The sequence below is a fragment of the Podarcis cretensis genome, assembly GCF_951804945.1.
Source record: "Podarcis cretensis genome assembly, chromosome: 12".
Lineage (NCBI taxonomy): Eukaryota > Metazoa > Chordata > Lepidosauria > Squamata > Lacertidae > Podarcis > Podarcis cretensis.
This window is the reverse complement of record NC_137181.1, coordinates 16496720-16523910: the sequence shown is the minus strand read 5'-3', so window position 1 is coordinate 16523910 and position 27191 is coordinate 16496720. Positions and strand designations below refer to the sequence as shown.

At 43.5% G+C, this 27191-nt stretch overlaps 2 protein-coding genes across 5 annotated transcripts in view; both read right to left on the bottom strand.

Moving 5' to 3' along the window:
- Positions 1 to 6573, bottom strand: part of PFKP (phosphofructokinase, platelet) — a 61547-nt gene extending 54974 nt beyond the window's left edge. For all 4 annotated transcript variants that reach the window (XM_079996466.1, XM_079996463.1, XM_079996464.1 and 1 more), the window contains exons 1-2: positions 6425 to 6573; positions 1013 to 1504 (exon numbers count right to left, since the gene is read on the bottom strand). In XM_079996466.1, coding sequence (XP_079852592.1) covers positions 1013 to 1504; positions 6425 to 6434 — 502 coding nt within the window. In that variant the 5' untranslated portion in view covers positions 6435 to 6573. The remainder of the gene's footprint in view (positions 1 to 1012; positions 1505 to 6424) is intronic.
- Positions 6574 to 22579: 16006 nt separating this feature from the next.
- On the bottom strand, positions 22580 to 26906 carry LOC307199737 (uncharacterized protein). Its single transcript, XM_079947710.1, has 4 exons — positions 26841 to 26906; positions 26221 to 26361; positions 24652 to 24732; positions 22580 to 22809 (listed from the first exon to the last, which is right to left on the bottom strand). The coding sequence occupies exons 1-4, from the start codon at positions 26883 to 26885 to the stop codon at positions 22678 to 22680; spliced, it is 399 nt and encodes a 132-aa protein (XP_079803836.1). The 5' UTR covers positions 26886 to 26906; the 3' UTR covers positions 22580 to 22677.
- Positions 26907 to 27191: the final 285 nt, after the last annotated feature.

The window sequence follows — 27191 nt, the reverse complement described above, 5'->3', positions numbered from 1 at the left end:
TGTTGTTTTTAGCCATATAAGGCTGTCTTGGAGAGCCCTTTGTCTATTCCGGATCAATTATGTGTTATATAAAGTGAAGGGAAAGCCTGAGGATATCAGGTCTGGCAGAACCAAATACCACAGATGGTGGTATTTGACTAAGCAGACCCAGTGACATCAATGAACATGATTAAGTTAGGTCCCTTAGTTTCAACAGCTCTGAAATGAATAAGTTAGTTGAATACCACCCAGTGGGTTTCCTCTTCCCTCATTCACTTCCAAAACCAGCCCAAACAACAAAGGCCTCCCTCGGCCTTTCCCCCTCCTCTGGTCTTCCCTCTCCTGCCAGAGAGGGGAAAGGCATCCTAATCTGAATGATAACCGAGTTCCCAGAGAGCCTGGCGGTGCTTGGTCCTTTAAGAGGAAGGTCACACGTTTGGGAATGTGATGGGAGAGGGAGGAGGAATGTCAGAAGCAATCCCCCCCCCCCAGTCTATTTCACTCTCACTCCAAGAACATTTTTAACTCAACCTTTGCAAAAAAGGTTTGGGTTTTTCTCCTGTTAAACTGCAGCTCAGTTCTTAGCTACTTTACCACCAGCAGAAATATATATATATATATAAAATTTTAGCTACGCAGCGCGTACCCTCTTTCATTTTACTTTATCCCTCCACCACCTAAGCTTATTCCTGCAACCTTCACCTGTTAACCCTTTCCCCCTTGCTCCTGCATATATGAATCCCCACTGCTTTCTGGCCCAGCCCTCTCACGTCCACTACCCTATGCCTTCTTAGGGACCCCTCCCTTTCCACCTGTAACGCTTCCAGTTTCTTTCCCGGAGCCATGCGTGCGCAGCTGAACCCTCCCTGCACGGAAACCACGTCCAGTCCCCTTTCAGGTCGTTCCCTGCTCCTTAAACCACCCCCTAGAGGCATCTGGCAATGAGCTCCCCCCTTCGGTGGGGTTGGGGAGTGCGCATAGCATTACCCAATCCCCCCAACAACAAAAATAAAACCCTGAGTAACTGTCTTACCTTGCGCATCGCCTCCGCTGGTCAACACCCCGATGGCTTTCCCCTTTCCGGAGAGATTCTCGAAGAACTTCTTGTCCGGCATGCTGTGGGAGGAAGGGATGAAGACTTTCGGGGCGGGATCCCGGGCGGCTTTGTCCCTGTCGCCGGGGGAAAGGAGCTGCTGGAGCGCAGGCGCCGAGCCCTGCTTTACTGGCGCGCCTTCTTTGGGTCTGGCTCCTTCGTTGGGGGAACGAGCCTCCCTGGGCGAAGCGGCTTCCTTGGGTCTGGCTCCTTCGGTGGGTGAAGGAGCTTCCTTGCGGGGCGCCCCTTCCTTGGGTCTGGCTCCTTCCTTGGGCGAAGCGACGGCTGCTTCCTTCGGCGAGGCGGAGCGCGGCGCCTCGGAGTGCTGCTGGTGCTGCTGCTGCTGGACGGCACCCTCGGCCGGAGGAGGGCTGTGCACGGACTCCACGCGCAAAGTTTGGATTTTGAACGAATAATAGACCTGGCTGCTTCCTAGATCACGGGGAGGAGGGAGGGGGTGAAGAGAAAGAGAAAGGATGAAACCCGGCAGAGAGAGATGCTGTGCGTGCAAACCGGGCGGCGCAAAGCAGGAGTCCCCCCCGCCTGCAGTGGCGACACGATATAGACTCTTCCTTCCCCCCTCTCCCTCCTGTGACAGCTCTACGCCAAGCAGCAGCAGCCCCGCCTCCTCCCCGGAGAAAGCCGCTTGTCGGCACTTTGACGGGCAGGAAGAAAGAGCCAATGGCGACGCGCAGGCAGGGGCGGGAGGGAGATCTTGCGTCGGGTTGCGAGTGACGTTGGGCTCGGAGGTGTAAAGATGCTTAGGTGGAGTGGAAGGGAGGATAACGCGTGGAGAGCAGAGAGGAAGGAAGAAGAGGGGTTAGGGGGGAGTCTAGTGTGCCAGGTTTATGTATAAGCTAAACAAGCTATAGCTTAGGGCCCCACTCTCTTGGGGACCCCCCAAAAATTAAAGGGAAAAAACCTGGATGTACATTTCCAAAATATAAGATAAAAAACAAACCAAATAAAACCTACATACAGCAACAGTGTTTTGTGTTGTGTAGGCTACTATGATGTAAGTAATGGGCCCCATCTGCTAGCCTGCTCCCTAAAATATCACAGCTTTGCTCATTTCTATATATAGGGTGCCTACATTCTGCATGGACTGGTTGCATGGCAACATGTGCAAATGGCTTTAGATACCTATTAGGTCCATAAATTACCATATAGCATATATTCAACACAAAAAAAAACAGCGACAATTTGTTGTTAACAAAGGACAGCTGGACATATAAAGGGCTCCATTACAGTGGTACCTCTGGTTGTGAACAGGATCCGTTCCAGAGGCCCGTTCACAACATGAGCAGAACACAACCCATGACTGCACATGTGTGGGCAAAACCCAGAAGTAACCCTTTCCAGTACTTCCGGGTCGCCGCGGGACGCAACCTGAAAACGCTCAACCTGAAGCAAACGTAACATGAGGTATGACTGTACCTTCAGTAGCTTAGGGCCTCATCAAACCTAAATCCAGCCCTGATCTAGTCCCAGCATCCTGGTCTCACAGTGGCCAGCTAGATGCCTGCTGGAAACCAGTGAAGAGAATCCCAAGCACAAGAGCACTCTCCCTTCCTGGGGTTTGTAGCAATTATTATTATTATTATTATTATTATTTATTTATACCCCACCCATCAGGCTGGGTTTCCCCAGCCACTCTGGGCTACTTCCAGCGGAGTATTGAAATACAATGATTCATCCGGCATTAAAAGCTTCCCTAAACAGGGCTGTCTTCAGATGTCTTCTAAAAGTCCGATAGTTGTTTATTTCTTTGACACCTGATGGGAAGGTGTTCCACAAGGCAGACACCACTACCGAGAAGGCTGTCTGCCTGGTTCCCTGTAACCTCACTTCTCACAGTCAGGGAACCGGCAGAAGGCCCTCGGCACTGGACCTCAGTAACTGGCATTCAGAAGCATTACTGCCTCCCACTGTGGACTAACAAAGGTTTTGTGGCATAAGCTTCCTTCATGGACTTTGGTTCTGTTCCATATGCCAGATTTGAATGTGATTTTTATTGCAAACATCTTTTGTATGCCCCTTCTGAGAGCTTCTTGGGTCTGTAAAATGGAAAACAAGTATTCCAAATAAATAAATAGGTTGAAAAGGGCTAGGGGGAAATGTTGCCAAGGGATGGCAAGGGTAGACATGATCACTTGTAAAGTTAGGCTTAAATGCCCCCATAAGCAACCTCTCTTGTATCCGTAGTCGGCAACAGCAGAGCAAGTTAACAAGATGTATCCTAGCTGGTCAGCAGGTGTCACCTGCAAAAAGGCCCAAGGAAGCACTCTTAAGTGAAACAGCAGCAACCCAAAGCTTTGAAAATGAAAACCAATCTGGTTTGCTGGGTTTCTTTGTGGAGGAAGTTCCATTACCAAAAATGCCCTGCTTTCTTGTTATCATTAGTCTTGCCTCCAAGAAAGGTAACACAGGGAGCAGTTTCCCACAGTACAGGACATTCTGGACCAATACACTTACAGGGTCAAAGGTTACAACCAGTTCTTTGAATTCTGCTTGGAAACAAATTGGGAACCATTGCACAGCTCTTATTAGCAAGTCATTCCCACTAAAACAGAGGCTAATGCATTTGGAAGTATGTGAAGTTTCAGAGCAGTCTTCAGTGACAATTCCCTACACATTACAGTAGTCCAGCCCGGAGATTGCCAGGAAGTGCGTCATATAGTTAGGCCACCCTTTTCTTGGATTGGTTACAGCTGGCAAACCAACTTCAGATTCATGGATCTGACTGCTACCTGAGTTTCCAGAACAAATGAGGGGCCCACCATGTCCCCCAAAATTGTGGACCTCAACCTTCAGAAGGAATCCTATATCACCCAGATCCACCAGCTCCAGGGTCAACTGTACCTCACACCATCCACAAATCTGTCTTACATAGGTTAAAGGAACAGTTAAAGCGGCTTGCTGAAACCATTACAACCCTAAGTTTATTGCCAACCTGAACTGTCTGACTGTGGCAGAGGCTCTAAGAGCAGCTTTTATATGGTTGTGCATAATAGGATTTTCGTTAGCTAATCTAGTTAAATCCTACCTGGATCATGCACACAAAAAAGTGTGAAATGCAGCTATCTGTGCAACCCACTCACATGCAGTAACCAAGTTTGGGAAAGATTTTGTTCCCTATAATGCATTTATGTTGTTACTCTTTTATGATGTTTTGTTTAACAATCCCAATTCATCTTCTTAATGTCTTTTGTATTGATGATCTGTAAGGAGAGTATGCCTACCACTTTAAAGAAAAGCATTTATGTTGCTTTTTGTTTACACCAAAGTTTTCTCTGCAGAAGTGATAAGGATTTAATTATATTAATTAAATCAAATTATCGGTGCAAGCAGATAAACACACTCATAGCCCTGTCCTATGCATGTTTATTTAGATAAGCCACAATGTATTTAACAGGAAATACTTCCAAATATGTGGCTATGAGACACACATAAACCAAGTTATTTCAATGAGTTTAGGACAGGCAGAGGAAACTGAGCTGAAGCTTTCTGTGGGTATATGCCACTGAACTCTATGGGGCTTACTTCAGAGTAAAGATGTTGAGGCTTGGGGTTATATGTTTTACTTGAGCCTGCAAACCTTCTCTCCACTCCCTGTCTTGCGTGATAGCCCAATTAAGTATTAGAGATTTGTCCAGACTAACTAGATTGGAGTCTATGATCTGTATCATCCCTTTACCAGGTAACAGTCCCTGTTTTCTGGTACCTGTATTGATAGATCATTGTTCCTGCTTGGGCCATATTTTATGTTCTGGATAAATTTGAGGGTGCCTTCCTTCCAAAAAAATTCTGCATGTGAGTTGCTAGAGTTGTGATTCTTCAGATTTCAGCCCCCTGCCAAAAAGTCTCAAAATAAGTTAGTAGGGGTAGGATGGACATTGATTCCAGGGAGCATGAAGGGAAATGCATGCAATGCCGTTCACCCCTTCCCTTCCCTTCCATGCCTCTCCCCTATCATGATAGCAAATGTACTTGTATATTTTTGAGCTGCAGTTATACTATAGTATAATCAGATCTACCATCAAATTAAATCTTCTTTCTCTAAAGTAAATGATTATGGTCACTTTGCTATTATATCCTTTCTTCAGAAGTTAGCAAAGGAAAAAACCTCATGAATTAAGACAGCAATCCTAACCTTACTTACCTGAGAGCAAGCCTCAATGAATTCAGGAGAATTTGCATGGTTATGATTGGGCTGACAGCAGAGAAAAGTCAGCAGTCCAAGCTACATGCAGTCCAAGTCCCAGTATATGACAACTGGCATTTTTAGGATTGCCATATTTCAAAAAGTAAAAACCAGGACACCCCGAAAGTTGCTGAGTAGAAGTGGAAGCATGATTTTAAATCCCTTACAGCAGGGCCAAAATTAAGCATCTCCTTTTCAGGTGTACGTAGATAGGAAAGAGAGCTGATATACTAAACAGCTGAGAAAAGCATTGTCTTACAGTTACTAAACTGGCAACAGGTCTGCTAACCTACATACAGTTAGCTAGTGTTATAAACTGCTTTTAATATTGTATTTTAAATTACTGTAGTGCGCCATGGGGCCTTATGGTAAAAGGCAGGTAATAAACTGAAATTATTCATCATTGTTATTATTTTGATTCTGGGTGTAGTTTTGACAATCTGCTCTCAAATATCACTTTGATCTGTTTTAGAAATCTCCAGGAGGGCCCCAGAAATATCTTATTGGACTATTATTAGTAGCCAGTAACTGAACTTAAACTAAACCCATTTTGGTTTCGGTCTTGTTCGTTCCCGCTGGGTTTGCCTTAATATCCTGCTATTTTTCTCCAAGTTGCTCAAAGTGGCATTCATGGTTCTCCCTCTCCTCAATTAATCCCCGCAACAATCCTGTAAGGTAGGTTAGGCGGACGGGCAGCAAACTGGCCCAAAGTCACCCCAGTGAGCTTCATGGCCGACTGGGGATTCGAACCTGGGTTTCCCAGGTCCTGGTCTGACCCTCTCACCACTATACAACACTGCCTTTATATGTTGGAGTGGAGTTGTATACAAAACCCTTTTTATTTTTATTTTTTGCACACACATATACAAGCTCATACTTCGTATAATACCTAATTGTTCCACGACTGCCTTCATTTCCCCCCTCACGAAATTTCTGTTCTGCCACTTGCATCCATACCTTTCCTTTACCTGGGTTTCTGGTTTCCTTTCTAACGCCGAGCAATTGCTGCTCCCCAAACATGAAACCACCAGCGCCCCGTTTTCTTCCTCTGTGCTCCAATGCCACCCACCTTCCCTCTTCTAATGCTGCGCTCCATCACTCATTCCCTTCCATTTACATCATTTAAAAACCTTTCCTTATGGACTTACTTTCCGACATCTTGCTGCTGCTGCTGCTGCTGTATGTACCTTTCCTTGCTCCAAAACCCTACAAGACCTATGAGCTCTGCTGGGATTTCACCCCCAGACCAACTGCCACCAACTGCCATCAACTGCCATCTCCCTGCTCTCTCTCCCCCTCCTTCCATTTCATCCTTGTCAGATCACTGGGTGAACCTTGGGCCAATCGCTGTCTTCCAGCCTCACCTACCTACCCCACAGGGTTGTTGTGAGCATATACCAGGCCTTCAAAACAATAAAAAATACACTGTTTCCAATGTTCAGCTCATGTGGAGCTTTGCTCATGTGCAGCCCTCATCGGGAGGTGTGTGTGTGTGTGTGTGTGGTAGTGATAGAATTATTATTTGCATTCGGTTTTTTAAAGAAAATCAGCGTTTTTCTGTCTACCTAGGGAATCTGCTGACCCGGCAAAAGCCACTTGTCTTGCAGTGGCTGGGTGGTTGGTGGGTAAGGTTGCCAAGTCTGCTATGAGGGGAGATTTTTAAGCATTTTTAATTTACTCCGTTGGATTCATTTGCATTTATATTATATGTGTGTCTTGTTCATGGCCTGAACGAGCACTGAGCACATTGACAGCCAATGGGGTGTAGTGGTTCGGGTGCTGGATGGAGACACAGGTTCAAATTCCTGTTCAGCCCTGAAGCTGACTGGGTGAGCTCCAGCTAGTTATTTGGTCTTCCTAGGGTTGTTGTGAGAATAAAATGGGGAGAGCTGTGCATGCCACCTTGAGCTCCCTGGGGGAAAAGATGTAATAAATAACAGGATAGCAGGCCTATCCTCACACCAAATTTTAAAAAACCTACAAAACCTGAGCATTCATTGATCAAAATTTGGAGACTGTGGTTAGGATTGTTCTGTGTCTCACTTATGAAACCATAACTCGTTAAGGGAAAGCAAATATTTATACAGCATAAACTTTGCTGTCTTGTTTGAAATTCATTTGGTTCACAGACTGCAATATGTTCCATGGAGCCCTTTTGCAAATATGGTTGCCAGATGGGGAAGGAGGGCACTTCTCTTGAACTGCAGCTTGATGGCCAGTTGTCAGCAGCCGATTCTGCATGGAAAGAAACATTATCCACCTGCTAATTGTCTGCCTCTCAAGATGATGTTAGTGTTACAGGCATAGTTACAGGAGGCAGGTTGAGAAGTTGGCAACCCTATTTTGTCATTTGTGCAGCAGGTCGAAAGGGCCTTTTAAAGAGAGGAATCAGCCTTCCCTAGCTTCAGTGGGCTATTGCCTTCCATGGGACAGGATCTGAAGGGGCTTCATCCAGCATGCATGATAGGAGTATGGTCTGCATAGCCGTTTTCCCAGAGAGTAAAAAAGATGGTGGAGGGAGGGAGGAAAACACCATTATGGTTCTTTTGTCACGCTAGCAGAGAGGAGCAAACTGAACTAGTTCAGTGTGTTTGCAGCAAACTGCTAACTATAGTTTACTGTGACGTAGCTACAAGGCCTTTGCTGCTTACTTGGGCTCCTTGAGTCATGCTTTAAGCGTGAAAAAACGGTGGGTGAAATTAATTAAAAATGAAAATAAACACTCCCTTGGGAGAAGGAAGTGAGGGATTAAGTCCCAGGTTAATAAAGGAGCAGTATGATAGTATAAATGAAGTTATACATGTATACTTATATGACAGCTTTAAGGTGCAAGGTCCAAAAGCCTGTTTTGGATATGTTCAAAAGCGCACTACTAAAAAGCTGCATAGGCTATATTAGCATTCGCCTGGGGAATAATTACAAACGGCCCAAAGGATCATTTGCCTCCTGCCCTCCTTAAATGCTACATACAGTACAGGCAATCACATACATTAACTATGAAATATCTGCAACAATTCTGTTTGGTATTGCCTTGCACTACAGATAGTGAGGCGTTGTAGCTGAGAATTGTGACTTTTGGTTTATATATTTTCTTTAAAAACAATATAAACAGTGAAGCAAATAACCACCCCAGTTTGCTACAAAATAACCAGAGGAAAAGCTTCGGTTTTCTGCAAGTCAGAGACCCAAATTCACATAACAATGCTTTCTTTTTATAGGGCGCATGATGCAGTGTGTGTGTGTGTGTGTGTGTGTGTGTGTGTGTGTGGAATTGGCCCATCCACACACTGAGTGGGTGTGAAAGGCAATGTTGGCACTTACATAAGAGCATTCAGCCTGAGACAGCAGAAATTCTTGCCTTTTGGGGAGGGAAACATTGTATAACGTGTTTACTGGACTGAAATAATGTGTTGCATATATATAAATATGCCAAACTCTAGAGTTGGGTGGGCCCCAATGTGTGGCCCAACATTTCCTCTGAAACCTCAAGAGAGGGAAAAGCTTCAGTGATCTTCTTTCTATTGGCTAACTCCTAGTTTAGATATTTCCCCCCTGATTCTTAATATAAATCTACCTTTTATTAAAACTCATTGCTCCTAAGCTTCTGCCTAGCTGATTTTCCCCTGAGATTGTTTTGGATTATGTGAAGATATACAGGGTCTGCACAACTTGTACAAACCACCAAAAAGACTTCAATCCACCTGCCACAATTCCCCCCTTTTTTGCTTTCCCTTCCTGGGACAGGAAAATACTGTAGAGGGGAATTTTCTAGCCCATGGAAGGCCACAAGGTATGGCCCCTAACGTAGCAAGTTCCAACATAATAATTTATATACCCAAAGACATTTTACTTCAGTAGTTATTGCACTTGCCAGTCACCTTTCTGCCAAGGCACCCAAGGAGGTACACCATTTTAAAATACCAAAACAAAGGATATAAGATGTAAAGTCGGCCGTTGTGTTCTAGGAGGGAACAGTCGAACCTGAGCAGGCCCTGATGTTGCCTGTCCTTCCTTTTCACAGGGGACATGGTGTCCCTACAGATATCATTTATCTCAAATGTGCAAAAATTACAGTGGGACCTAAAAAATTGATCCATTGCTGAAGAGAAGCAGGCTGCTTCCTTTTGACCATCTGCACTCTTTGTGAAAGATTTTCACACCAGGGCAGGCAAGAAAGGAAACACCAAGCTGAGACTTGAACAGGGTTTATTTGCTAAACAAGAAGCATAAAAGCATCAAAGAAGAGATCTCACAGCCCTCTGGGTTTCTGGGAAAGCTCTTCCAGAACAGCAGCATGTCTTCCTATTCCTTCAGTGCAGCTGGCAGTAGGAACTTCAATTAAGCAAGGATACTACTGGGCTTTATATTGTTCTTAAATATCCTATGACGATAGCACCAAGCTTTCCCACTCTCCCTACTGGGCACTGCAGAGGCCTGGCCAGTGGCCAAAGGGGGTCATCGTGCATCAGTGACATCTGGGCAGCTCTCCGGTGCCTTATCTTGGTGGTCTCTGAGGGGAGTCACCATTATGAGTGTACGTTCTCACACTGTGGTCTTAGCAGAACGCCACATCCCTTCCTCAGAAGACCACACATTTCTACACAACGTACGTAGGATGCAAGAATCTATTATTAGCTCTTTCTTAGTTTGGGGTTTAGCTGCATAAGGCCTCAGAGAGATGAAATCATCACCTTTCCCCCAGAACCAGGACTCAAGGTGGCTCACAAAAATTAAACCCATTGAAATGCCAACTCTCTCCTTGTGATCCCAACATGTCTTCCACTTATTTTCCATACAGCCCCCAAGCTGAAAAAGATTTCCCATCCTTTTCTTGTGGTTTCTCCTTTCCTCTCTTCTCTTCTAACTATTTAGAATAATATCCTGTTAGGTTTACAGGTTGCTGTTGAGGCCTGAGCATCAAGGTTATTTGCCAGCGGTGATCAGGGCAGCAAATGGAAATTTCATCTCTGCACAGCAGTCTATTGTATTCACACAGCCCTCTCAGTCCTCCACACAAAGAGTCCAAGGACTCAATTTCGCCAGGCAATGGGCTCTTTAAACGGTCTGGCAAGTTTATTATAGGGACAACTGAGACTGAGAAACACGTCTTCTGAAGATCAATGACTAAGAAACCATTTGCAGTGGAAGGATGATCTTAGAATCATAAAAAGTGGCACCAGCCGAGGTTTCCATGTTCAATTATATATAATCATAAGGAAAAGCACTTAGGCCAATATTGCCCTGAGTCTGGCTCTGAGATGTAGTTGTGGCTTCTGTGTTTTTAATAGCTACATATAACAACATCCTCTAAGACTCACTGTTGCTGCAGCCCGAGTGTTATCAGTTTGCTGTATCTCATCAAGGTCAGAAGCTGTGTAGAAACAAAAGAGTCTGGGAGGGAGTGGACAAACAACTCTCTGTTCTATCATTTTCACAAGAGTCATTCAAAACAAACATTTTGAGGTAAAACTAACCCAAAATTTAGAGTCCAAAACCTGTAATTAACGCTTGGTCTGTGTTTACCATTGTCATTCTGCATCTTCAACTTAGTGGAAGACACTGAACTGTAGGAGCTCCTCAGAGCACAATGTGGCCCCAACACATTTCACATATCCACCAATTTGCTGCTGCAGCAGGACTAAGCTTTCTGGTTGAATTATAGAATATAATAATGGAATATGGATGATAGAAGAGGAGGTTCTGCATATCAAAGTATGCATCCCTTTAATGTTTATTGGATTATGAATGCATATCTATTTCACCTGACTAACGGTCTGGACAATATTTACAGTACAGTGGTACCTCGGGTTACATATGCTTCAGGTTACATACACTTCAAGTTACAGACTCTGCTAACCTAGAAATAGTACTTCGGGTTAAGAACTTTGCTTTAGGATGAGAACAGAAATCATGCTCCGGTGGCACGGTGGCGGCAGGAGGCCCCATTAGCTAAAGTGGTGGTTCAGGTTAAGAACAGTTTCAGGTTAAGAACGGACCTCCGGAACGAATTAAGTACTTGTACTTGTACCTCAGGTTGAGGTACCACTGTAGATCTTGTCTCACACTGGTTTGGATTTCCATGTTCACAATGTTTACTTCTGAGTAATGTCAAGTACTTAATTTGATCCAGTATTCAAAAATGCTTAGTCTAAATTACATTTGCACTTCCATTTCCTACTCGATATGTCCATAACTTACCTGCATTGTTCCAGAATGACTTTTTCCAGATCCTTTTAGTGGTAAAAACACTCAGTGAAGAAAAGGACCAAGTAATAGCCTGCTAACTGTGAAGGAAAACAACCAAGATGCTTATGCCTTTCATCACCTTTTAAAAATAAACAGGCAACCCTTTAGTTTACTTTACTGGAGATCTTCCAAAGCAAAGGATTTGGAGCTTTTCAGAATGAAGATGCTGCTCCCAGGGTTTAGGAAGGAATTATTACAATGGTTCCAATTGGCAACGAAAACCTGAATGAATAGTAGTCTCTTGTATTGATCCTATGTAAGGCAAATGGAAAAGTTCATTTTATAATAAATTATGCTGTCTTGCACTGATCAGAAAAAACAGCAAATGAAAAGGTTACTTTTATTATGTCACCTGTCAGGGGAAAATCTATTATATCCAATTACAATCACAATTGCAATTCAATTGTGGGGGGGGCCACTAGGTGGCGCATCGGAAGATGGCTGACAATAACATCTCTCCGACCCACACGAGGTAATTTGGAGGCTATGATGGGGGTAATTAGCCTCCTTAACCCCCCCAGGATTACGGGGGGGACGGCCCTTGCCTGCTGTGCCCTATACCACCCCCAAATTTGTGGGGGGTGGGGGCACTAGGCACAAAGCCCTCCTGTGGGATTATCGGCACTCCTCGACGCCGTCCCCGATTCACGCCGCTGGTTGCAATGATCTTTAAAAGAAATAATTTGGACATGATTAATTGCACATACATCAAGGAAAAAGGGGAGTAAATACTGCTGACAGAAGAGATCTCTGATAACAAGACAACAATAAAATACGAGAAGAACGTCAAGATACGGTAATGACTGAGGGGGGAGGGGGAAAAAACCTGCCTCTACCTTTTTATGTGATTTAACAAGAATCCCCCTCTCCTAATGAGTCAGAAATTAAGGACTTAAGCTGTGGATTTAAGGCTGTGTGGAGATAAACTTTTGATCCAAAGCAATGTTTCAAGATGAAGCTGGAAAGCTAAGAGTTTTGGAGTGACGCAGTCAGGAAAAAATGCCGTTCGCCATTTTGTGAGGCATAGTGGGAGCTCTTGGGTCTGGGAGGAGAAAGAGAGAAATAGAGTTCTTTACATATCGTGAATCAACTCCTCGGTGGGACTTAAGAGCGACAAATGCCAAAATTTATGATGGATAAAGTGATGTTATCTACGAAGGAGATATATGGAAACCATCTGGACTTAGTGGAGGAATGGGAAATCCACACAGGATTATTACACTTGCTATCGGCTTAAGGAGACTAACAGAAGAGATCGTAAAGGAAAAAGAGAAATTATACGAACAAGATATGATGTGGCAACACCAAGATAAGACTGGATAGAATTATGAACTTTGTTTGGACTGATTGGGACTGATTTGGACATTAACGCAGTAATAAGAAGATGATCTGAATTCCCCTTTGGATCTTGAAGTATGGGTTCCCCCAACAAAATTTAAAAATCTGGCTTTGTAATTCGGAATTTATATGATGTGATTTAATTTGATGTGATTGGCCAGTTAATAAAAATTATTTAAAAACAAACAAACAAAACAATTCAATTGTGCATACAGATGTCACTACAGAGGCCAAGAACCTATCAGCTAACTAGTGGGAGGGAAAGTCATCTATCCACATCATACCCAAGGAAATATTTCTTTGGCTGCTGTTACTCATACAGAGGATTGTGAATATGCCATCATTTTCATGAGCACAAAAGGTGGCGTGACCATGTCCACTTTCATTTTTTTAAAAAGAGCAATCTTCTAGTCCTTATGAATGCAAGGACTTTTGAAAAAAAATTGGACAACACCAAGGTTGCAAGTAAAGGACAGCTGCATATTCCTGCATTGTTGAATGCCATGCATGAGATCATGAGATGAAGAGCTATTTAGAAATACATTTATTACCATTACCATTATTATTATTATTATTATTATTATTATTATTATTATTAACAACAACAACAACAACAATAATAGCCAGAATGATGAGCAAGAAATGCAAGGCTACACTACATGACTGAGTTGTTAAGCAATTGTGTATTATGCACACTTGTTCTCCACAATGTATTGTTATTTGCCTAGGTATGACAAACAGCAAGGTGCTATGGCTGTGCCAAAGCACTGAATTTGAAATCCAGCTGACCTGATGCTCTGCAGTTGTTGCAGACCACAATTCACATCAGCACTAGCCATTGGCAACACTGCTTGGAACTGATGGGAGTCATCACCTTACAACATCTGGAGAGCATAATATTTTATCGCTAGCCTAATCCCCCTTTCAATGCAAGTCCTGCCAAGCTCTTCCCTGGTTTCTGAGATTTTATCGGGCACCGGCAAACCAATATGTTTACAAGCTTATCTCCATAACACAAGGGCTTGAATCTCGTTATTTTCTCTAAAGGAAAGCTGACATTCTTGGTATCCAGATTCTGAATTTAAGTGGGACAATCAGGGATGTATGAAATACATAAATAGCCAAGACTGGATAACATTAGCCTCTCCATAAGACTTTTGTTGCTCTGTAATAAAATGTGAACAATGTGGAATGCCCCATTTCAGACTTGTTAAAATGTGAAGTCTGAAATTCCTAGCTTTCAATATATTTGCCAGAATGCTCCATTCTGATCACACCTATCATTTAGTAATGGTCAGTTCTCCAGAAGAGAAACAGTGGTCATGATTCATCAAATCAATACACTGTCTTGCTACTTTGTTTACTGCTTTTTAAAGCATCCTTGGCAAGGCTTCTGAAGACCTCTTCAGATATTCCCCCGCCCCATCATATACTGAGTCATTCATGGCAGTTCAAGGAAGGATCTGCGATGACTCAGCTTGAGGAGAGAGACATCTTGTCCACTGAGGCATCTAGAGAGCACAGACAAGCGCATAAAGAGCTTTGCTTGTGGCTGGGCATCCTGCCTGTGAAATCTACATTATATGCTGTGCTGCGTCTCACAGTGCACTTTTCAGAGTATATTTTCATCACTGAAAACCCATAGGGGGTACCAATATGTTTTATCATATTGTGGAATGTTGGAAATGCAGTGAACATTGAGTGTCTGCATGTCTCAATTCCTGGATGCTTGGACAGTGAGCAAAGCAAAGACATCTGACCGAGGTCAGCAGGAGACTGCCTTAATGTTTACTGCGCAGAATCTAAGCCTGTGGAAAAGGATGTGACACAAGACTCTACCCAGGGCTCAGACTCAACTGAGGAACCACCTCACTAAATGTCCCCCACCCTCATTCTTCCAAAAGACCTTCCTGACATGCATATGGGAAGCCCAGCAATCTTTGAGTTCACAGCTCAAAGTCTCTTTAAATTCCTGCTGGCTTGCATCTAAGGGACACTCAGCAGGTCTCCATTTTAATTCAGCTATTTGATCTCAGACTGCTTTTGTTTGTGGAAGCATCATCTGTCTTGCGGAGATGCACTCACTGAGATCTCTCCCTCCCTGGTCCTGCAAACTCCTGCTATTTGGAATCTAGCATCCTGACACCTGACACCTGATAAGGCTAACCAGTGCCAAATGACCCTTGCTCCCTGCAGAGTCTCATCTCATCTGAGGCAGGACATAATCTACCATTCTTGCTTAACTCAGCCTTCCCCAAACTGGTGCCCACCATATGCTTTGGACTATAACTCCCATCATAACTCACTATTGGCCATGCTGGATGGGGCTTATGGGAATTGTAGTTTCAAAACATTTAGGCAGCTTAAGGCTGAGAAAGGCTCTCTTAGATGATGACGAACACAATAGGAAACATCGAAGAAATCTGAAATCTACCAGTAAATTTCAAGACCAACCTCAAAAACCACCCAGTTTTATCTCTGATTATCCTTTTTGGTCTTTTTAATGGGGGCATTTTTTTGGTCCTTATTACCCACCTACCCTACTATTTTTTTCCTCTTCACACCTACTTTTACAATGTAGTGCAAATTATAAATGCTGCCTGAAATCCCTTTCACTAAGCCACATCATCACGCCAGCATTGGTCGTTTTAATATTCCACATCACTTACTAATAAAACTTCAAAAATTGTCCCCTTTGGGGGATGTGTTCATTCAAGTGCATCTTAAGATCTTGTGCTATTTTAAGCTTGCCTTCTGTGCTGCTGAACAAGCCAGGCCACTTAATGTGCTGTGTTACATATATATATATATATATATATATATATATATATATATATATATTATTTTTTGTTCCAAACAGCAGCCTTCATGAATGGGGTGAGTTTTTCAATTTTTAAAAAGCATGCCAAAAAACACGATTGCCTCTATGACACAGACAAGGCAAAGATTTCAAATCACTTGCATGTCTAGAAATGAAGAGTGAAGCAGACAGAAATATATGGCTCAGCAGATTTCTGAAAGGGCTCAGCAGATTTCTGTAAAGGGACCCCTGACCATTAGGTCCAGTCGTGACCGACTCTGGGGTTGTGGTGCTCATCTCACTTTATTGACCGAGGGAGCCAGTGTACAGCTTCCAGGTCATGTGGCCAGCATGACTAAGCCACTTCTGGTGAGCCAGAGCAGCACACGGAAACGCCGTTTACCTTCCCGCTGGTGCGGTACCTATTTATCTACTTGCATTTTGACGTGCTTTCAAACTGCTAGGTTGGAAGGAGCAGGGACTGAGCAATGGGAGCTCACCCCATCGCGGGGATTTGAACTGCCGACCTTCAGCAAGTCCTAGGCTCTGTGGTTTAAACATTTATTACCTCTTTAATAAGGGATAGCATTCCTCATAGTATTCCAGCTTCACCGAATCTTACACCACAGACATCAGGTCCAGTATATTTAGCCAGAAAAAGCAAACACCTTTTTGGTTCTATATTCACAATCAGTCAGGCATACTCGACTCCCTACTTCACCTGTTAGCATGGATTGATCACCACCCCAATTATATGACCGCAAAAGTTTTGTTATAGTGTGCTGAGGACAACTAACCTGTTCTCCATTAAGTGACCACGAACTTTCCTTTTAAAGGGTACATCAAGAAGATAGCTCCTCACAAACCTTGCTGGGTGGTACTGTGTACGATTAGGAGCACAGGAATTCTCCCAGGACCTATTTTTCCCCATGAGCCAGTTGCATCCTGGGAAATCAGCCAGAAGCACTTGTTCTTTCTAGCTGCTCTGTGCCAAAACACCTTTCCGGTTTAGAGAGGGTGGAATGTAATTTTCCTTTCCCAGCAAAAGTCCCATTGCTTTCCTTCCTTATAACAACTTCAGGTAGATGAAGCTGCCTGTTCTCTTATGTCATTTAAATGTCTCTCTTTCACAACGATGGATCTTGACTTTGTTTTATTTTTCAGGCCCTTTTGCCTAAAGGAATATAATAGAATCAGAAATAAGAAAGAATAAGGTGGTTATTAGTCTCAACAAGAAATCAAAACACTACAATACCTCATGACTGCAAATGATCATTGTAATGATGCCCTGTTCTTCAAAAAAAATAGTGTAGTTTTTTTGTTAAATTTGAATATTATCTCACTTGTAACAGAAACTGTCCCCTTCTGTCAGGATTTTAGAAAAGACAGTTATTTAGGATACGTGATACGTACTGCATGTAAATTTGTCTGCATCTAAGTGATTAATTAGGGACGCGGGTGGCGCTGTGGGTTAAACCACAGAGCCCAGGACTTGCCGATCAGAAGGTCGGCGGTTCGAATCCCCACGATGGGGTGAGCTCCTGTTGTTCGGTCCCTGTTCCTGCCAACCTAGCAGTTCGAAAGCACGAAGTGCAAGTAGATAAATAGGTACCACTCTGGTGGGAAGGTAAACAGCATTTCTGTGCGCTGCTCTGGTTCGCCAGAAGTGGCTTTGTCATGCTGGCCACATGACCCGGAAGCTGTATGCCGGCTCCCTCGGCCAATAAAGCGAGATGAGCGCCGTAACCCCAGAGTCGGTCACGACTGGACCTAATGGTCAGGGGTCCCTTTACCCTTTACCTAAGTGATTAATTGGTTAAAGGCCAACAAGTAAATTGTTTAAAGAAATCTACTATCCCTATCCCTATTCCTATTCCTATTCCTATTCCATTCAGACAAGGGTGTCAGAATGTCAACAACTTAGAAAGCAGGAAGCCCTGCCTCTTCCGGTTTTCTTTGTGAGACTCCTGAGCAGGAAGATGTGGTTATACTTGAGCTCAAACTACTTTATCTTCTTTTTTTGAATCATGTAGTTCTCCCAGAAGACTCCTAAGTATATAACATCAATACTTTTCAAGGCTGTTTCTGCTGCCCCAGCAGCACTTTCTCCTTCATTGGACATTGCCCTTAAACATGTCAAATTATGCCTTGTCATAATTTATAGCTGACACCATAAATTGTCAGACACTTTGGTGGAGGAGTCTGCCCTTCTCTGCTCCCCTCTCCCAATTAACCTCCATCTCCAGGGCCCACCCCATGGCATTGCTAGGGGCTTCCTCACATCTTAGGGTTGAACCTTCAAGTCTCAGGGTCTGAGATGTGCCTGATCTGGCAACCCAAATTATAGTGCTGGTGTCCCAAGTGTGGCACCCGTAGGCTCCACAGTGCCACTGGAACTTGACAAAGCCCCCTGTTCTCACTTGTCTTTCTTTTTAATTTTGTTGTTGTTGTTTTGTTGGAGGGCTTGCCTATTTAATAATAATAATAATAATAATAATAATAATAATAATAATAATAATAATAAAATAAAAATAAAATAAATTTATACCCTGCCCATTTGCCTGGGCTTCCCCAGTCACTCTGGGTGGCTTCCAACAAAATATTAAAATACAGTAATCTTTCCCTTGTATTTTACTTGTTGTTTGAAGGTGATGTAGGAGTTCTTCCTATTGGGGTTTTGTTTGGGGTGGGTGGGGGAGAGGAATCTGAGCATTGCCTGCTTCCCTTCTGTGAAATGGGCATTTTGTGGTACCCCTTACAGTTCCTTAAGATTTCAAAATGCCTCCCCTCGCCCAACAAGGTTGTGGACCCAAGATGGTGCTTAAGGTAAAGGTAAAGGGGACCCCTGACCATTAGGTCCAGTCATGGCTGACTCTGGGGTTGCGGCCCTCATCTCGCTTTATTGGCCGAGGGAGCCGGCATACAGCTTCCGGGTCATGTGGCCAGCAGGACTAAGCCGCTTCTGGCAAACCAGAGCTGTGCACGGAAACACCGTTTACCTTCCCACCAGAGCGGTATCTATTTATCTACTTGCACTTTGACATGCTTTCAGACTGCTAGGTTGGCAGGAGATGGTGCTTAAACTAAACAAAATACTACAGAAAGAATGCTCCCTTGCTTCAAGGCTTACAATCTAAGAATAGTCATGACACAATTGGAAAAGAGCAGGAAGAACAGAGAGGGGAATCAGATAGTGTGGGAGGAGATAATGCGTAATTTATAAAAGCAAATGCCTTTGTAAAAATGGACAAGCAGTGTTACAAATTGATGGAAATTTACTTTGGGTGAGATATATGCAGTACACACACGCAAAGAAGAGAGATGTCAGAGGGGATAAAGCAAGAGAAAGTTAATTCGTCAAAAGAAGTACAGTATTTTTGAAGAGTAAAGCAACATAAATAGAGGAAGGAAAAGAATTCCAGTCTTAGGAAGAAGTGGGGAAATACCACTGAGGTCTCAAAACTGCCAAAAAGATAATGTAAGAAATGGTTAGCAGTTCATGTGAATGTTGTCACAGCTTAGTGGGTCTCCAGCTGCTTTTGGACTCCAGTTCCCATCATCCCTGACCATTGATCCTGCTAGCTAGGGATGGTGGGAGATTTAGTCCAAAAACAGCTCGAGACCCAAGTTTGGGAAACCCTGAACCTCACACCACTTGGAGCTTAGAGTGGTGCGTAATAGTATTGGATCTTATTTTTAGCTGTTTTTTATGTGGAATTGTTTTAAAATTTTGCATATGGAACTGTTTTTAACTGTTTAATATATGAGCCCACTTTTAATAGTTTTTACACTTTTCTTGGTTTAGAGTTGTTTATAGAGTTCAAATTGCTGTGTTTGGGGGGGGACTGGGGAAGAGTACAGTGGTACCTCGGGTTAAGAACTTAATTTGTTCTGGAGGTCCATTTTTAACCTGAGGTACCACTTTAGCTAATGGGGCCTCCCGCTGCTGCCACGCTGCCACCACACAATTTCTGTTCTCATCCTGAAGCAAAGTTCTTAACCCAAGGTACTATTTCTGGGTTAGCGGAGTCTGTAACCTGAAGCATCTGTAACCTGAAGCGTCTGTAACCGGAGGTACCACTATATAAGAAAGAGCAGAGCAGCCGGTGACTTCCTCCCATCCTGGTATTTTACTGTGGTCTCCTCTCTCATTTTCTCTTTCAGCAGGGAAGTCATTCTCAATAGACAGCTCCAGACTGCTCTCATGTGGTGAGTTTCATATGTAGCCTGGCTCTGAAACAGCGACATTGGTTTCTTTTCCAGATTTCCCTCCTGCTTGAAACCACATGGTGGCGCAGGAAAGATGAGCTTATTGTAATCTGCAGTCCAGTAGATGTTGTATTTCTGATTTATTTGGTCAAAACTTCCTTCTCATGACCCCCTTCCGTATTTTCACACACATTAGCCAAGTTTGGAATGTTATTTTATTGGCCTTGCTAGAAAAATCAATAGACATGCGTTACAACGAGTCATAGGGACGCAGGTGGCGCTGTGGGTTAAAGCCTCAGCGCCTAGGACTTGCCGATCGAAAGGTCGGCGGTTCGAATCCCTGCGGCGGGGTGCGCTCCCGCTGCTCGGTCCCAGCGCCTGCCAACCTAGCAGTTCGAAAGCACCTCCGGGTGCAAGTAGATAAATAGGGACCGCTTACCAGCGGGAAGGTAAACGGCGTTTCCGTGTGCGGCTCTGGCTCGCCAGAGCAGCGATGTCACGCTGGCCACGTGACCCGGAAGTGTCTCCGGACAGCGCTGGCCCCTGGCCTCTTAAGTGAGATGGGCGCACAACCCCAGAGTCTGTCAAGACTGGCCCGTACGGGCAGGGGTACCTTTACCTTTACCTTTACAACGAGTCATATTGTACAAAATTATGCTTTCCAATTTTTTTTAAGTACTTAGAACAGGGTTAGGGAAACTGTATGACCCTCTAGATAGAAGGTGCTGAATTAAACTCCTACTTTCCCTGGCATGGGCTCATGGGAGTTGGAGCACAACAATTTCTGCAGAGCCAAACTCAGTAAAAGTTTTGGGAGCCAACAAATCTTTGCATAGTGTTAATGACAGTGTTCCAAACAAAGTTACGAGTTGCCTTACACTGACTCTATCCTATTGCCCACTTATCCTTATATTGTCCTTTACCAATATGCCTTAAGTGCTATTAATTAATTTCCCAAAATAAAATTGGGTGTACCCTAATTTCTAAGCGGTGAGAGATCTCAAGAGTCCAAGCTCATATGTTGGGTTGGGTTTCCTTGGAATGGAGGTCACTGGAGGTAGATGGGGTTTTCCTGTTATATATGGCTTGTTCACACTTATCTATGGGCTGAGCATAAGGTGGAAGATTCACAGCATTGACACTACAGCAGATATCTCCCAATAGGTGTCTAAGGAGTGGACTCCCCAATGTCATGGCACTGGATGGTTACAGAGAGAGAATTAGGTCTCTCTGTTTCTAAGCCAATTCCATGACAAGACTACCAGCCTGTTGTTCCCTTTCATACACTCGCACCCATGATGACCACAACCAGGGGAAGGAGAAAACGCATACCCCCTTCTGTTTATCTCCCAGCTATTTCGTTTCTACATAACAAAGCAGATATTTAGCAGACCTAGCTAGGACCATTGACTCAACAAACAAACTGCTTTGAACATTTTAGCAATAAACCAATAACAACAACAGAGAGCTTTGCAATGTACAACTTACTTCCATCATTTTATGCTTCCCCCTCCCCCAAATGAATTACAATTTGGCTGTTTCAAATGACATTTCCCTAGGCTTACTTAGCTTGCTTTGTTTTCATATTGTTGCCGATACTAAGTTACTCCTGCATGTGGTGAGTGGGGACCATGTTGCAACAGCTTATTTCCCTTCAATAAAGATCAGGCTTACTAGCCACTTTGCTTCTCAATATACAGTGGTACCTCTGGTTAAGAACTTAATTCGTTCTGGAGGTCCATTCTTAACCTGAAACTGTTCTTAACCTGAGGTACCACTTTAGCTAATGGGGCCTCCCTCCTGAAGTAAAGTTCTTAACCTGAGGTACTATTTCTGAGTTAGCGGAGTTTGTAACCTGAAGCGTCTGTAACCTGAAGCGTCTGTAACCTGAAGCATCTGTAACCCGAGGTACCACTGTACTCTGGTTGGCCTCTGTTATTTTTCTCCTACCGATAGGGAACCCACTTAAGGACTCTACAAGGCAGGGGTCAGCAAGGTTTACCTTGCCTGGGCCGGTTCACTCCAGCAGAGATTCCTCTGGTGACTGGATTGTGTGCGCCCCCGCGATTTCTGGCATCTGTGGGCAGCTCGATTCGGAGGTGACTCATGGGCTGGTTAAATGACTCTTGTGGGCCACTTGTGGCCCATGGCCTTAGGTTGCCGACCCCTGCTATAAGGGCTCTGGAATACCCCATAAGGGAAAGGGAGCAGTTTTTTCCTTATAACATTAGAATACATTTTTCTTCCATTTGGATTTCTCTTTGTGTATGTGTGTGTTGTTTTAACTTGAGTTAATTGTACATCACTTTCTGCACTTTGAATAAAAAAGTAGTTTTTATATTTTGTACGTAAACTTAACAATTATGATGAAAGAAAAAAAGTATTTTGCCAATAAATTCAGCAGCAGCAATAACAAGTTGCTTGCAAATAAATTTGCTAATGATGCTGCTGAGAAAAGTAGTTTGCAAACAAATTCAATGCACACAAGTAAGAAATAGTCAAAGAGCTTGCCAGTATATCTTCTGGCCAATAAGAGTTTGTGTAGAAACTAGTGTACTGTAGAAAGGTAAACTGCACATTGGTTGTCCTGCCCACTTTCCCAACCACCACTGCCATGTGGCCCTCGGAAAATTGCCCAGAAGTGAATGTGGCCCTTGAGATGAAAACATTTTCCCAGCCCTGAAATGGAGCAAATGAGTGACACCTGATGTTCTATTCAAAATACATTTATTATAATTAGTTTTGGAAACAAATATTATTGTACAGGTATATTTAATGCTACAAGGCTGTGTGGCAGCATCGGCCAACTCATGGAAGCAGAAGATTCTTCACCTCAGTTCTACGCTGTCGATGCCGTGAAGCTGAAATGTCAAGTTCAAGTTGTTGGAAAACCACCATGACATCTTCGCGAGCCACTTGCCAAGTGCAGTGACTGCTCCCCTGTTTCAAGCGAGGCAAACACACACACAAAAAAGGAATCCTCGTTAATGGGTTTCTATATTTATTACCCGCTTTACAGCCCTTTATATACTGTGCTGCTCTCTGGCAGGTGGTTTGTTTACTCCCATATAGTCAAGGGTCCATTTTAGTTATCTGGTGGAATATGTTGTTGCAGGTATTACCACATTTTTCTGTATATAACATGCCCCCGTGTATAAGACTATTTTGGGGGGACTCAAAATTAAGAAAATGCACCAGGCACTATCCATGTATAAGACGATCCCTTATTTTAAACTTCAAAAATTCAGGAAAAAATATACAGTCGTACCTCAGGTTACAGACGCTTCAGGTTACAGACTCCGCTAACCCAGAAATAGTACCTTGGGTTAAGAACTTTGCTTCAGGATGAGAACAGAAATCGTGCGGTGGCAGCAGGAGGCCCCATTAGCTAAAGTGGTGCTTCAGGTTAAGAACGGTTTCAGGTTAAGAACGGACCTCCAGAACGAATTAAGTTCTTAACCCGAGGTACCACTGTAGTCTTATACATGGAAAAAAATCGCTGTTTATTTATTTAAAACATTGATAGCCTACTTTCCCAGGACTGCTAACAGTCTAAAAACAAGGAAGAATGGTAAAGGATTTCTTGGGTTCATTTGCTATTTATTTTTGGTACTTAACCCCAATGAGCTCAATACATAGTTCTCCTCCCAACTGAATCCCCAATTGAGGTAGGCTAGGCTGAGAGCAGGGGCATAGCATGGGGTGGCCCTGCCAAAGGCTTTTTTTTTGGGGGGTGCAATGCTCACGCTGCTGTCCCCAAACCAGCCCTGCACGGCTTTGCGAGGCTGGGATCTGCCCAGTAGAGCAATTTCCCTCCTAATTTTTGTTTGGGAATTTCTGGTAAACTACTGAAATCAGGTAGGCTTATATATTTAGGACCCATTCTATCCTTGTGACTGCAGTTTGTTTAAAACCACTTTAAATATTGTATTTGAAATTGTTATAACACACCCTTATGGCAAAGGGTGGGTGATAAAATCATATTATAACAACAATCCTGTTCTTTTTAAAGGACCTCATATGCAGATATAGGGACAGGCACACTTTATCCCTGCCCCCACCCCCCATATGAAAACAATGAGCTGTCATCTGGAAAACCCTGGTGATGAGGCAGTATAGTGGGAGGTAGCAGCAAAACATCAATGAAAGCTTCCCAGTCTGTGGTCCATGAGTTTCATTCTGGTGGTCCATGATGTGTCTGTGCATTTGTGGTTGAAAATTGTGGAGACACCACATCTATTGCATTAAATATTGATATTGAGTCTTTAATTGTATTTTTATTGCTGCTTTTATTTCTTCTTTTGAATTTTACAGTATTACAATTTGGCCTCTATGGAATTCAAATTCTGATGCGATAAAACACAGTGTATTAGAAATAAAATAAGCAATAAAAATCCAATTAAAAATCACATTGCATCTAGCGCAGTGTATTGCAAGTTCTACAACAAGCAGAAAAAATCACTCAGTGGTTTGTGGAAACCCTCAGCAATTTTCTAGTGGAAACAAAGTTTGGGAACCATGGACCTTGAGAAATCATTTATGGCAGAGATGGGGAACCTGTGGCCCTCCAGATGTGGTTGAATGCCAGCTCCCATCAGCCCCTGCCAGCTTGGCTAATGCTCAGGAATGATGGCAACTGGAGTCCAACAACATCTGGAAGACCTGTAAGCGCCCCATTCTTGATTTGCGCAGTTGGCCCACGTGATCAGCTGTAAACTCAGAATGAGTTAGAAGCATTCCTAGAATTAAAAGCTTTCTTGAAGAGAAGCTCAGTCTACTTACATCGTTCAAAAATAGCTGCAGCTTTTTGAAACAATCTTCTATCGGGCTGTCCATCAGAGGAAGACTGGTTTTGGATTGCAGCTGTAAATTAAGTGGGAAGAGAATTTGAACACAGACCCTTACTAGCATAGTTGGCAAGAACACGTTGTTTCCCACCTCTGAAGAAAAAAGAAAGAGAGGTGGTATTTGGAGATTGGCTGTTGGAGTCTCAGTTTCTATTCAGCTCTCTGCTATAGAGTAAACTGAACACAAATGACTTCCCTGTAGCACAGGGGTCAGCAAACTTTTTCAGCAGGGGGCCGGTCCACTGTCCCTCAGACCTTTGTGGGGGGCTGGTCTATATTTTGAATAAATAAATAAATAAATGCAAGAGCACCATGAGCCCTGGTGGCTGCTTGTCAGCTTCGCCTTTGAGCCAGTGCCAATGACTGGGCTCAACCTCTTCAGCCCCGGTGCCCTGATTGGACTAGGCAAGCTGGGAAACACTTCCAGAGACCTTCCACTTGGGAAAAGAGGTCTAAATGCAATGGACTCACAACTTTGAACTCAGCACCAAAGTCAGCAGAGCACAGCAGAGTATGAATTACACGAACGACAGCTCTGAAGCTTAACTTCTTTATTCTTTTACAGCTACTGCAAACTAGAAATAAACTACAAACTAAAGACTAACAGAGGCTACCGGACTGCATGAGTGTTACTGTTCGTTATGCAGTCAAATTATCTCTACACAGATAACACTCAGACTCCTACAGAGTCAGGCTGGAGCAGAAGAAGTGATGAGCAGATTCCGCCCCCTCCTTTCTGAAAACATCATGAGATTCTTGCAATGGGAGGGGTGAAATGTCCACACTGCTTACCTGTGTCTTGTGAGTGACAGGGGCTGGTGGCGGTGGCACAATGAGTGGCGCGAGAAAGGGCTCTGGAGAGGGGCTGCTTAAAATGGCGGCCACTCGAACACTGCTGCTGCTAGCACCAACAAAGCCCAGGCCCCATCCTCCTCTAGGCAGGGCCAGGAGAAGCCAGGAGGAGGGAGGAGGCGTCACCGCCGCCGTGTGAGGGAGAGGGAGGGAGAGGGAAAGAACGCATGCACTGGCAGTCCATGCGGCAATTCCCAGACCATCCGTGGGCCAGATCCATAAGGCAATTGGGCTTGATCCAGCCCACAGGCCTTAGTTTGCCGACCCATGCTGTAGCAGTTAAAGTGTGGAATATGCACATTCTGGGCTTGTCAACACTGGAGCAAAATGTGGATTTGCATCTGTCTGTCTCCCCATAAATTTAGGGGCTACTCAGTGTTGTCTCAGACCTTTTCTCCTTTAAATATGTCCCCCCCCCCATACTTAGAAAACCCAAAAGGGCCAGGGCCTGGGGAATCACTTTCAAAGAGGAGAAAGGTCTGGGACAACATTGGGGAATATGCCATGTGGACACACCTATATTAACAGAGAGACAAGCATGTACAAATCCAAGTTTCATTTTGTCTTACCCTCTGTTTCTTCTGCACACCAAGTTTCATTCTGCTTCATGTTGCCAAAATAACTCCTTAGGAAAATAATTCTTAGTACTTACACAAGGTTTTAGCTGATCATGTACATAATAGATATACTCCAGAACGCCTCTCACATTGGAGAAGGGGACGTCCTTCCTTTCAAAGAGCGTAGCTGTTTCATTGAGGATTTGAAGAACAATTGCTGCTTTATCAGAGACACCCTGCCAAATAAATGTTAAAAGAACGATTTAGAGGAGGGGGTAGCCCAAATGGTGCATTTCAGATGTTGAATTGCAGCTCACATCAGCTGCCACCAGCATCACCAAGGATCCTGGGAGCTTTAGCGCATAATATCGTGCTGGCTACTATCCCGAATTTAGAGAACTGTACTTAAAAAAATTGGGGTGTTTTCTGTTCCTACAAAATCCACTGAGATGGACTACTACTTTGTGAAACTTGTTTAAAAGTATGAGGGTGGGGAATATATTTTATTTTTATTGTTTTGAGTTACTTGTACACCACTTAGAGATTCTTGTAATGAAGCAGTATATAAATTGCTGAAATAAACAAATACCCATTGAAAATGCATTATTACTTATTTCTATCTCACTTTTCAGCCAGTAGGCTGATATCATGGCTTACATCGAAAACATTTAACAACAGAAGGGTTACAATGCATAACTGAAGCTTAACATCTTACCATTTTCACAATCTGTGCTGGTTCACACAAACTGCTTTTGTTCATAAATGTGCATTCCTGAGATGAGCCTCCTCCATTCTTAGATCAGGAAAAGAAGGTTGACAAAATGAAAAGGAACACCATTTAAACACATAACAATGGTTCATAAAAACAGAACAAAAACAAATCAGGTCAAGGGAGCCGGTAAATCATTGAAAGTGTAAGGCTTCTTTGTAATATTATAGTATTGTGAAGGGATAATGTTGTGCTTCCAGCTCTGAAATTTTACAGCTCTTTCTGACCTTGTAGAAAAAGAGGATTGGGGGGAAAGGGTCAAAACAATTTCTTTTGTTAACTAGATAGCTTGGCACA